This window comes from Austrofundulus limnaeus, unplaced genomic scaffold (assembly GCF_001266775.1).
Source record: "Austrofundulus limnaeus strain Quisiro unplaced genomic scaffold, Austrofundulus_limnaeus-1.0 Scaffold220, whole genome shotgun sequence".
In the NCBI taxonomy this organism is placed as follows: domain Eukaryota; kingdom Metazoa; phylum Chordata; class Actinopteri; order Cyprinodontiformes; family Rivulidae; genus Austrofundulus; species Austrofundulus limnaeus.
Genome location: NW_013952622.1, coordinates 796,820 through 809,875, shown reverse-complemented (window position 1 = coordinate 809,875; position 13,056 = coordinate 796,820). Strand labels below are relative to the sequence as shown.

The 13,056-nt window shown below is 39.7% G+C and overlaps 1 protein-coding gene across 7 annotated transcripts in view; it reads left to right on the top strand.

The window, feature by feature from the left end:
* Window positions 1-2,172: 2,172 nt before the first annotated feature.
* LOC106525259 (oxysterol-binding protein-related protein 7) overlaps window positions 2,173-13,056 on the top strand; it is a 33,173-nt gene continuing 22,289 nt past the window's right edge. Inside the window, exons 1-10 of one of the 7 annotated variants that reach the window (XM_014019425.1) lie at window positions 2,173-2,451; window positions 2,709-2,828; window positions 5,465-5,626; window positions 6,016-6,156; window positions 7,456-7,509; window positions 7,595-7,708; window positions 7,796-7,960; window positions 9,506-9,644; window positions 9,728-9,846; window positions 11,211-11,300. In XM_014019425.1, the coding sequence (XP_013874879.1) occupies window positions 5,489-5,626; window positions 6,016-6,156; window positions 7,456-7,509; window positions 7,595-7,708; window positions 7,796-7,960; window positions 9,506-9,644; window positions 9,728-9,846; window positions 11,211-11,300 (960 nt within the window). In that variant the 5' untranslated portion in view covers window positions 2,173-2,451; window positions 2,709-2,828; window positions 5,465-5,488. Of the gene's footprint in view, window positions 2,452-2,639; window positions 2,655-2,708; window positions 2,829-5,464; window positions 5,627-6,015; window positions 6,157-7,455; window positions 7,510-7,594; window positions 7,709-7,795; window positions 7,961-9,505; window positions 9,645-9,727; window positions 9,847-11,210; window positions 11,301-13,056 lie in introns of those variants that run through there. The other 6 variants (XM_014019418.1, XM_014019423.1, XM_014019419.1 and 3 more) reach the window with 6 other exon arrangements.

Here is a 13,056-nt window from a genome sequence, read left to right as displayed (position 1 = left end):
ACACAGATTTCAGGCCATACATCATATTTTAAATTGTGTTGATAGATAAATAAATTACAGAACTTTATTTTTAATGTTTGTCGTAGTTGAAGCGGAGAGGAGCACCGAGCGGACAGACCGGAGTAATCCCCAGTCAGTCTGCCTGGTGGCATTGATCATATTAATRGTCAAGTGCCAAAAAGTAATCGATTAATGTTTTTCTGACGATTAATTGCACACGATACAATTATGCCCAAGCCTACTGGGGACCATTGAATCCCAGGAGGAGCAGAAGAGTGTCTCTGGGGAGAAGAAGGTCTGGGTTTTCTCTTCTCCACCTGTTGCCTTTGTGACCTGACTATGGCTGAAAGATGGAAATAGAAATTGAGAAATGTAATGTTCTTTTATAAGAATGCAAAGTTTCACAAAGTTATAGCTTGGCCATCCATCCTTGGCCCTACTGGCCCTCTTAGCTGTCCCTGGTTTCTAATATTTCTAATAAATGTTTTTCAACCCAGAACCACTGGCAAAGATTTACTCTGGATTTCTCATTTATTCTAATTGAACATGCTCTGACTTGTCGATCATTTGGGGTGGCACCTGGGCTGGCTAATCAGGTTCCACGAGTGCCAAGACCCACCCCAGGCACCCCTCTGGCTCCACCCCTGTTTGCATATTTTAGATGAGTTTGCCACTGATTTGTGAACCAAACACTGCCTCTGTTACCATGGGTGGCTGTGAATGTAAAGATCTAATCATCCACAGTGTTTACGTCACATTCAACAGTAAATTCACTGACAGGCTCTCCCTCAAAGATGRAACTTCATTCAATGATGAAACCATGGCAGAACACCATATCATATTTAAATATGAAACCTGATGTAAACATTTACTAAGCTTTTTTAGTCCATATTTAGTCTAGTTTTTGCCTTGACTTTTTTCAGCCCAATAATAATCACAATAAACTCCAGTCAGTATATCAGCAAATTTATATTTAATCAATATATTGATGTCTTGCACTTTAAACCACATCCTCCTGTTTTTTTTTGTAAGAATAACTATCTGTACCCACAGTAAGTATCTACAGGTTTAAGAACATCTGCTCCCATCTAGACGTTTTTCAGAGAACGTCTCACAGATTTCATCAAAGCCGTGTTAAACTGCATCCATTACAACAACGTGACTTAGAAGAGCCCAGGTGCTGAAGTGACAGGAACGCTCACCAAACATTTGGTGCATTGTGAAGCTGAAAATCCAGCAAAAACAACCCAGAACTGCTGAACAGAATGCTCCATCAGACCAGAATGAGACAGCCGGTCTCCTCGGATCCTGGACATTTACAGACTGGTGTTAAAAGAGAAGGAGATGTTTCACAGAGGTAGACTGGACCTGGAACAACTTTAGAGACAGGTTGCTGTTATCAGAATTGTGAATTACCCTTTCAACAAAAAATACAATTTCTGAGTTTAAACTTGTTTCAACTATGTTTGATTGTAGAAACAAATCTGGCTTGAGATTTGCAAATGATTACATTCTGATTTATTTGATCTTTTGCTCAGTGGTGCTGGATGAAGAGGACATTTGGTTTTTAATTATCTTCAGAAGCAGCTTGGTTACAGAAAGAATATAGCTTCTGGTCGTATTCGCTTGGCCTTTTTATCACCTGCCACTGAAGACAAAGAGGCGATAATGTTTTTGTTTGCATCTGCATTCATTTACATTATGAGTCAGTGGATGAGATGTAGAATTGATCTCTAAAACTGATTAACTTTTGGAGTAAACCTTATTCAAGATGCCACTGTGGCTAACGACCTACACTAAATTGGGTAAAATTCAGGCTGTTCTACAGATAATAAGGTAAAACTTGATGTGGTAGTAGCTGAGAGTCATTCTCTAAACAACCTCCAAGCACTAACAAATCTCATTATTCACAAGATTTGATCAAAACAACAACTGCACCCCTTTTTTTAAACATAAGATGATATCAGTCAGCTTTTAATTTGGCGGACAACCTGGATTCCTTTAGAATTTAATTATCATTAATTATTTTATTATTAACAATTTCATTTTGTGTTTAATCCTAGAATTGCATCCTTTAGTTTTTTCCTTTGTATGTCGGATAACTAACTGTTTCAGTGAGGGGTTGATAAAGAACTGTTCCAGATTGTTCTGCTGAGAATCTGTTCCAGGGTTGGTTGTGCTGCTGATGACAGAGCTGATCAGCCTGTCTGGTGAGGCTGATCACCTTCCAGCCCCGCCCAGATACCTGCTGCCTGATATGAAACCACTCTGACAAGACGTTAGCAGTCAGGTGTGGTAGAGCTCTGTGGAACGGAACAAAACAAGACGTTTCCTCATGTTTTCTGACTCCTGTTACAGTTGGCCTGTGTGTGAACCTACAGCGGCCCATTTCAAACTGAAGAACTGAAGGACTCAGAACCAGGAGGGAGCAGCTGGTTCTGAACAGCACAGGTGGGCTTCATTGAGAAATTAACTTTGGAGATCAGTTGTTGTTTGGTCTGCCCTGTTTGACTGGAGAGATCTTAAAATTTATGTATGTCTATCTTTAAATATATACACACAGAGAGACAGAAAGAGTAGCAACAGTTTTTGTGTGGGGAGGAAAAGCAGCAGATCATATGATATGAGCGACTGACAGCCATCATTGGAATCTGGTCAGGTTTAAAACTGCAGACTGGTATTTCAGCACAGAATGTTTCCTTGAACAGGTTGTTCTTCCTAAACTTGAGTCCAGGTTGGTGTTTCTCCTGTCAGGTTAGCAGGAAGCAGCTGACAGTGACCGGATATTCTCATCCTCATAAGACAATTTAACATTGTTTTTATTGTTGGTAAGTAAAAACACTACATTACTTTTATGTTGCCATGAATGTTTCTTTGCCTGTGTAAATGTGTCAGCAGTCACTATTTTTCCTGTTTCCTCCTCCAATTCCATCAGACTTACTATATCAGCTCATATAATCTTTGAACAGTTTTGCACTTTTTGACATCTACTTGCTTCATTTTTAGCTTTAAGCTACTCTGTTGCTCATTTTAGCTTTGGGCTATAGTTTTGACAGCATTCGCTAAGGCATTAGCATTTAGCGACTGTTTTGCCATTTTAGCCCTTAACATTTTCTCTGACTGTTTTTAGCTTCAATGACTCTCTTTCAGCTTCTTAACTCTCCTGCTGCCTTTGGGTCAAAATGAGCTGTTAGGCTACAGTTTTAAAACTGAGGCCCTGTGGGTCATTTTGACCCAAGAGCAGCATGAGGGTGAAACAACTTTCACTGCAGTCTGTCAGCATTCACTCTGCATTTAACAAAAAATCTAAATTTTGGGTTAACTATGGTTCAGAGCTCATGGGAGCCTGAACTCCAGMAAGTGACAGGGACTGTCTGGTCCAGAGGGATGGGTCAGGAGCAGAGCATCGATTCACTGAAAACAACAAGATTCTGATTTTATGCAGTTGTTAGAACCGTCCTCACAAATCATCTACGGCAGTGGTTCCCAAAGTTGGGGTCGGGACTCAAAGTGGGGTCCTGGAACATCAAGGTGGGGTCCTGAAAAGACTTTCTAAATTAATTACATTTTTGCCTTAGTTGCCTAAAATGTATAAATGTAGAATAATATATATTGTTACTATGCCCATGTTTTGTTGACCTGATACAAATGTTTATCATCCAAAAATAGTTGTGGGCACAGGTCTCTGCTACTGTTTTGTGGGTCAAAAGCTGAAAAGTCTGGGAACCACTGCACTTCAGAAATCGATTTAAAGGGTAATAAAATAATTGGTGATGTAATATTTTCCCTATAATTATTACAAAAACACAAAACAAGTATAAAGTATTTATATTTGTGTAGCCTTTGTTTTTAGGGTTAACAAAGTTTGTGTACTCAGACCAGTAATATTTGGGGTCACAAGTTTTTGCCATAAATATTCTGTGGGTCAGAAGATAAAAAGTTTGGGATCTATGGCACTGGATTCTACGAAGTGTGTGTGTGTGTGTGTGTGTGCGTACATGCTTTTGCTATCTGGTGGGGACATTTTTGACCATTTTCCTGGTACACAGCCTGGAGAGGACCCACAGTTCCTAATGGGGACAAAAGCCTGGTCCCCATGGGGAAATGCTGTTGGTGGGTCAGGGGTTTGATTTAGGAGTGAACTGAGTTCAGGTTAAGAGTCAGGTTTAAGGTAAAGGGTCAGGGTCAGGCTATAGAAATGATCAGTACATGAATGGAAGTCAATACAAGTCCCCACAAGAACAGCAGAACGGGTGTGCGTGTGTTTTGTGTTTGTGTTAAACCATATGAGTCATGGTGCTTCTTCACGCAGACGAACACAGAACCTGTAAAGATCCTTGAAACAGTTTGGACTGAACCACACCTCTCTGAGCTCAGCATTGTTCCTTCTTTAAAAGCTGCTCACATCATGAAACAGGAAACTAACACACCTTTTTAACTCAGATTAGTTTTGTGTCCCTGTATGTAATGCTTTCACCTTTTTTTCATGAAAGTGTAAAAGTGAAGCACAGGTAGCTTTGAAATAAAACATGAAATTAAACACAAACCCAGCTGGATTGGTGATATRGTGTTGGAGTTTAATGGCAGTAAGTCACAGTGTGAAATTGTCTGTGTGAAAGCTACAAGCCTCATTTTACAAATAGTTAAGAGGGAGTTAAAAAATAACTGAACTTTCAATGTTAGCTGAAATATTTGAACAAAGGCTCAAAGAGTAAAAGGATGGACATAAGAGACAAAAAGACAAAATAAATGTAAAAAGAAAAACTAAAGCCCGTTAGAGGGTGGCTCAAAGGATGCAAACAGAAAAAAAAATGACAACACTTAAATAAAACTGATCGGCTTAAAGAAACACAAATAAAAAAAACATTGAAGTTTATTTTGAAAAGCTGTCAATGCACTTTGAGTTTTTTATATTCATAGCCACAAAATCTTCCAAACAAACTGAACATTTAGACATGAGTAGCTGAAGTATTGATACAAGTAAGATATTTTAAAAGAAGAGAAACTAGTTGTTGTAAAAATCCAGTCATGTTTACACGACCTTCTGTTTTCAGATCAGTTCACAGTTTTTTTTGTTTTTTTTTTTACAGAATGTTGACCTAGTTGAGGTTGCTGACTTTGAATGTATCCATCGAACTGCAGGCATGTAGTCCTTCGTCCCCCAGCTGGGACTGTTGCAGTGGTGCAGAGAGCTCACAGCTGAGCTTCAGAGTTGAGCTCAAAATATTCTCTAACTGTGCAGCCTGTTTATCTCRGGTAAAACACAGATTCACCCCAGTTTTCTGCTGCTCTTGCTTCAAGCTCTAAAATCTGACTTAAACATGTTGAACAGCTGACTGAGGCTTATGTTTCAGTTTGTCGGCCTCTCGTAGCCGTTGAAGTGACAGACACAGGTGTTTCTTTATGTTGACCTCCTGCTGTGTCATGAGCTCCCATTTGGCCTGACTTGTTTCTCATCATGCAGAGCTACCCTCATCACATCGTCCCCATGGACCCCCAGGTGTGTCCCCCCCCACTGAGCAGCAGCCAATCGGTCATCAGCTACCTGGACAAGTCCCCCATCAGCACCTTCAAACCCTCCCACTCCAGGAACAGTAGCACCGGCTCCTCGAAGCACTCCAAACAGGTCCGAAACCTCCTGACTTCGGTCTTCAACACTTTTTTTTAAACGTTTTCTGTGTTTTAAAACTCTATTGTGCCCCATCCTAGCTGAACTTGAAGAAATGAACTTTTGATCAAACCTTAAACTAACTTTATCATGAGATCTGGTTACAGWTCACTGTATAATATTTCTTTTGGCTGCTTACATCACTGATGCTGAGCCACAACAGTTTATCTGTAAAACGGACTGATCAGAACATGTTAGAAGCGTCATCTACTGGTTACTTTCTGCAGCTTTCAGTAAGATTCATCTAGTGATTAATGTTTTGCTAACAGAAGCTGACAAAAAGCACATAATATGGGATTATGTGCTGAGTGTTTTTTATTTTTTTATTTTTTGTGTGTGTGTTTCAGTCTCGTGACTGGGAGGTGATGAACGAGTCATGTCCAGGTCCAGGTCCAGGCCCAGGCTCCTCCTTGGACCTCAGTATCCCTGGGATCTGTGAAGGCTACCTGATGAAGAGGAGGAAATACCCACTCAAAGGCTGGCACAAGGTGAGTGTGGTGCCGATCAGACCCGGCAGAGGTTCTGGCTGATCTGAAGGAAGCCCCYGCGCTGGAAACGAGGTGTAAGCTCAAACTAAGGCTAGAAAAATGAAAGTTTTGTGTGAAAGTATGCCTCCGAGCTGAAGGACTTCTGATAGTTGTTGAAGAAACTGACCGTTTGATGATCTTTATGGTCGTTGCACAGAGCACAATGAAATTACATTTAAGAACACTCATTAAAGAGACGCATGACAAACATGGGGGAACGGGTGAACAGGTCATGTGACAACCAGCAGGGGTCYCGCTACCTTTTTATCTGAAGCAACCAGAACAGACAAAATGAGCTACATTTGGGACTGTGTTCATACAAAATACTCTGAAGCAAATTTTCATTTGTAATTCTTACCAACAAAATCTATATTCACAAGTTTCAGACTAAAGGCCTTGTTGCTTTTAGCTGTAGCAGCCATGTTGGCTTGAGTTAGAGACACCAGAACAGATGACAGACAGTGCTGAGGATGCTGACGTCATGGTTGATTTAAAATGCTGACTAATGAGAACCATTGGAACAAAAACCAGAACTGTATCCTTATAAGGACCGAGCTGAGGCTTCAGTCGAAGCTAACCCTAACCTAAGCAAGAAACYATAAGAAAAGTTTCAAATGAGAAGATTTAGCAAAATAAAACTTTGTCTTAGGAGTTCTCAGAAGGAAACTGTGCTAATCCGAAAAATAAAACATTCAGAACGATCAAAGCTAAAACTAACATAATCAAAACAGTAGCTAAAGGCTAAACACAGCAAAAAGTTWGCAAAAAATAAAGAAATGTAAGGTTCGACTGTAAATACTAAGTAGTGATATAAAGTTCTGAACAATTAATACCTAAATGCTAAAAAATAGCTAAAGTATTTGGTCCAAAAAAGAAGGTAAAAACTTATAAAAGAAACTTTATTAGAAAACCAACAGTGAAAATGATGACTCGGCAATAATAAGTAGTTCAAAGAAAAGCAACYGGACTTTTGAAGACCAGTTTCTGTGACCGATGTTTTCAGGGTCGCAATGGCAACTAGATAAACCTTGACCAGCTACTGATTATCATTATTACTGTTGGTGAAAAGCCGGTTGGTCAGCACTGAAGCACACTTTGATCAAATCAATATTTTTTTTTCATTAAACAAATGATTTTGGCTTCAAACATTGATTTAAAACAGGGAGCAACTTATATCAGAAAATCTGAGACAAGTTTTATTTTAAAATAATTAAACATTTTTGGACATTTCATGAATAATTTTGACTTTTTTTTTTTTAGAGGTACTTCCTGTTGGAGAAAGGAATCCTGAAATACTCCAAGACTCAACAAGACGTGAGTCGTGCAAAGTGCTGATCCAGATCACACAGGTCCTACTGATGCTGGCCCAGAGAAAACTCACTTCCAGTTTGTGTTTCAGATCCAGAGGGGGAAGCTGCATGGCTCTCTGGACGTCAGCATGGCTGTCATGTCTGTGAACAAGAAGTCCAAACGGATCGACCTGGACGCTGGAGACAACCTGTACCACCTCAAAGTAACACCAGTCCTCCCATCAGCACCAGAAGGCTGAGTTTAATCTGAGTTTAAATGTTCAGCACGCGTTTCCTCCCCTCTCTGTCAGGCCAAGAGCAGCGACATCTTCTACATCTGGCTGACCAAGCTGTGTGCTCACCGGGTGTTCAGAAAGAACGAGGCCATGAGCGTCCACCGTGGTGTCCTCCACGCTCTGTCTCTGGGTCAGAACACCCTGCCGGCCGTGTCCGCCCTGTCCCAGCAGAGCTCAGTCGTCAGTATTCAGCTGCTCTCTTTCACTTCACTGTTTTAATCTTTACAGGCTTGGTTGCTTTTTGTCTTGTGCTCCCTTAGCTTGTAATCTCAGTTTAGCAAAGTTTAGCTTTTAGCTACTGTTTTACAATTTACCCTCTTTTTTTTTTTTTTAGRTTTTTTTTTTAACAAAGTGTTCATGTTCAGCTTCTTAAACTTCAGCAAACTCATTCAGCACAGAACATATAAGACTTCTGTACAGAAACCTTCTGTACATTAAGATCTGTCCTGCGGTTTGACATATTTTGCTAACAGAGTTGATGCCAARGGTTATGATCCAGCTGTGAACTGGGTTTATATAAACAAAAGTTTGTTTTTGTCAGCCCTGAGAGCTGTATGTTTTTACTGGAAATTAAGAAACAAAACCTGAATAAAAAAATTGAGCAACATTAAAGCTAACGGCTAAAATAAGAGGATACATGATTAAAAAGGGCCAGAACCACTGACTCAGATCTTGGGATTGACTCTCAGCAGGGTTCCTGCAGGTCCTTAATAAGTCTCAAGTCATRGAATTCATCAATCCAAAAATAAGGCCTTAATTAGCCTTAAAATGTCTTAAATCTTTCAGAAGTCTTAAAAATGTTAACTCATTGTAAACAMGATGGTTGTAATTCATCTCAAATAGTAAAATAATTGGTAAAAATTATTTTTTAAATATTCACATGCAGACATGTCCCTTTGATATCACTTCTTGTTATTCCACATGCAAATATCTCAATAACTGTCCATCTGAACAARGTGAAATTTGTTTTGTAATATGTTAATACTGTTGTCTTTCCAAAAATACATTCATTTTTCTTARAAAAAACTGATGTCACGGGCACTTTTAAGGTTTCATCTACAGCAAATTGGGGTTAAGACCCCACTGTGGGTCCTAAAACTCCAAATTTTGGGTTMTTYGAGGATTTCCAGAAATTAAAARAAGTTTAAAACTGGCTGCTAAGAACYTTTCTGCTATAGTCAGATATGGATAAAAACGTTTGATCTATTGGCAATATTTGAGTACTTCAACCAAAAATACTTGGATTTATGAGTTTCTGCCAGTTTTTTTTTGTCACTTGTGTTTATCATGAAATTGGTCTTAAATTTAATTTCACTTGGCATTAAAAAGTCTTAGTCTTAAATTTAACTTGCTTTAAACTGTAGGAACCCTGCTCAGRTGCTAGCACAGCTAATTTTTAGCGCAGTGTCTTTTACAGATGTTAGCCCAGTTGTAGCTGTTTGTTTGCTTATGTCACCTGGCTGTGGAAGCCATCTTGGATGGGAGAAGCTAACCAGCAGTAGATGAACCCAATGATTAAGAGTTCAATAAAACCCATCCAATTGTTCATGAGATGTTTAGCCAACATTACAAACATGCCTGGAGGAAAAGCCTAAATGTCCTGTTGCATTTGATAGTGTGTGATTTAAAACGTTAAGTCATATAAATAGATATGTTGCATAAACAGATATAAAGTAGAACATGTTGTGGACAGCAGGCTTTAACTTTGCGGCTGCTGTTCTTCAGTATCCACAGTATGCCAGCTCAGCGAATGCATACCATCCAGAAACTGTAAACTCCGCCCCCAACGCCTCCTACCCAGGTGTGACCAACAAGGTGTCTGCTTGGCTGCAGCAGACTCATGACATTGATGTAACCTCTGCAGGTAAGAGAGCTGAAACACTGTTCAGACAGGAACAACCTAAACGTCCTCCTCTGACGATGATTTTCCCGCCCTCTGTGCGACAGACCTGGCTCGCAGTCAGGCCGAGCTGACAGAACTGGGTCAGCTGATCCAGAGGCTCCACTGGCTGGAAGGAGGTCTACCCATAACAAATACTGACCTGGAGATGAGGATCAGCATGCAGGTGAGTCACCTGAGCTCCACTGTCACTGGTTTCTGGTTTACTACCATGTTTAATTCTATACATCACCCATTCAGCATGTTCTCATCTGATCTAAACCTTCAGGAAAAACTACATGTTGACATGATGTTTAAATACAGTTACTGTGTAAATACGTTGGCTGTTAAATTTCCAGCCTATTGTTTCCTCTGAACATATTACTACGTAAAATCTCAAAACYGCTATTGTACAAATGGACAGATGCATATAAATATACATGACTAGTTTGTCCTTCAACATTCTATCACAGCTGYTTGTGGCGCTGATGACATCATCAACCAGGGACAGTAACTCTTACAACAGCTTCTCCTTAATGTAGAATTATTTGACAAAGACACAAAATAAACAAGTTTTTTAAATCAGAGAAATGAGCCACTGGAATGAAAGTGTTTAAACTAAAAACACATGTATGAGAAGCTTTGTCTGTACAGCTGAACTTAAACGCAAATGAATCTCCCTCCCCTCCTTCCTGAGGGTCATTASGYTCTCAAACTGAGATGTTTTGGTCACACTCACAGATGTGAATTGTAGAGAAACTATCAGGCTGTCTGATTTAATCTGCAGTGAAATTATCTGCAGAGCACCAGCTGTCACTCCTCTCTGTTTTAAACTGAAATGGATCTATTTGCAGAAACAAGTCCAGTTCTGTGTTTATTTATTTATTTGTTTATTTATTCATTTTTTTGCCTGAATCACTGAGAAACCACACCAATACATTACAGCTCAACACACTGTAAACACTTTAAAGTCATTGAGCCAAGATATTTTTTTTGCACTAAGAAACCACTATCATACCGGGTCCACTAAAAATAAATTTTATGTACTCTTTTCCATTTTATAGCAAGACTGAAACCAAACTATTCTAACAGAAAATTTTCATTTTTGAAGGTGGAAAAAATGTAAGCAGAAGAGAAGAGCAGACTGTTCCTGAACCCTACTGCATATTTATTTTTTAAATTATGGTTACGTTTTGTTTTTTAGGTTTTGCCTCCCTGGAGTACAAAATGTTCTGGACAAAACTTAATTCTTGATGGCTCTAGAAAATAAATTTCTAAGCTTCTTGCAGATAATATAACAAAGTTTTTGGACTAAATTTGTGGGTTCTGCTCAGATCAGACTGATTGAAAAAGTTAATGAACACAGTCAACTGCAGGAGCGTAGGTTTACTTCCTCTTGAAGAAAAATTGTGTAAGCTTCCCCCTCAACACTAGAACAGCTTCCTAAGTGTCCACACTATTTCCAGAATAAAGTGTCCACTTTCATCAACATGCTTATATTGTCGTAAGAATACGTGCAATGTGTAACAGTCTTTATTTATTTTTTTGAAGAATCTCTCTCTGGAAAAACCCAAGAAGAAGTTAGTAAAGGCGATGAGTCACTCCAGGACTCTGTCTCGTGTTGAGGCCATGGGAGGAACGGTAAGAATCAGAATTGGGTTTATTGYCCAAGGATGTTGACACACACAAGGAATTTGTAAGAAAAGAAGTGAACTCCTCCTGTATAAACTCTAAAACTATCTTAGTTTTTCTGATAGACTTCAGTGAACCTTTAGTCAGTCAGAACACATTTGTGTGAACATTTTAAATGTTTTCTTGATAAATGGAACTTCTGAAGCTATAAATCAGGGGCGTCAAGCTCATTTTCACCGAGGGCCACATGAGCGTTATGGTGGCCCTCGAAGGGCCATTTGTAGTTAACTTTGTTTCATGTTTAACTTTGACTAAACAGAGTTTAYTCAAAATAGACACGTCCTCTTTTAAACACTGATAAGAACAAAGTGTCTGACTATCTGAAATAAATACAGAAATATTAAAAGTAAAACAAAGTTTTACTCACTGAGTTTCTAGTGAGTAGCTGCATTATGGCAGATTAGTTTATGTTTGGTGACTTTAAAGCAGCTTATTTTCAGACATTAATACTGTGCTATCCAACTGAATTGCTCAGTTACTTGACAGGAATTTATAAAATGTATTTATTTCATTTATTTGTATTAAATTAACTTTGTTGCATTTAATCATAAATTTAGTTTACCATTGATATAAACAATTTTCATGGGCCACACGGGAGTCACCGACATGTTTGACACATGTGTCATAAAGGAAATATTACGACTGGTTTGCACATGGAGTTTCTGAAATGCCAAACAGTTGAAAAAGTTCTAAAATCTTTGAGTCACAGATCGACCTCTTGTCGATTCTTGTTTGTTTTTTTTAATTGTGCAACAAGTTTTCTTTCCGTCTGTTTGCAGCGTTGTAGTGGACCTCTTAAACCCGTCTCTGTTTAGTCCTGGTGTCTCCAACTCGTCTCAAATCAGAACTGTATTTTTACACAATTACTGGAGCGCTGCCCTGACAGAAAACCGGTCCAGGAGGGACACCCAGACTTCCCTCTCCTCAGAGACACTGACCTGTAAAGAGTCCAGCTGATGGTCCACTGAGGAAGGACTAAATCAGTTTTTCAAAACACCTCATGGCTCCTGATGTGACGGGAGCAGGTGTGGATGTAGACAGACAGGTGACTCTAACCTTCTGACTCCGGGACAATGACGGATCTTTTCCAGCTTGGTGCTGTATGATGGATTCTTTTTATTTATCCAAGAGACCACAGGAGCTAACTGAGCCTGACAAAACTTCAGAACAGCTGGAGGTTATCAATCAGGACCTGCAGCCTTCTGCACATGTGGTTTTGCAGACTATCAACAGCTTGAGGCAACACATTCTGTGAGGGAGACTGGGGTAGACYAGAGGAGTTTAGACTGAAACCAGCAGAGATCAGTATCTGACCATGACCTTGGCTCAGTGTGGAGGGGAGCATCAGACTGATGAAATCTGGTACTGAACTGATTAAACTCAGTGGCATCATGGGGAGGGGCTCTCTCTGGAGACCGAGTCTGTCTCCATCTTAGCTCCTGTTTTCACAGATCTGATGGTCTTCAGTCATCAGAACCAGGGCTGCTGCTGCTTGTTGTTTACTAATGTTTTGTTGCCTGTTCGTTAAAAGCAGTATGTGAACACTGTGTGTCCAGAGGTGTCCAGAGGTGTCCCAAAAACACCTTCTGTCCCAGAAGTCCTGCAGCTCTGGATCCAACTTTATCCTACTTTTCTCCTGTTTGTCAGACTTTAGCTGTCTGTGTTTTGGCACCATCTGTGTCCAACAGCTTCAGCCCAGTGAGAT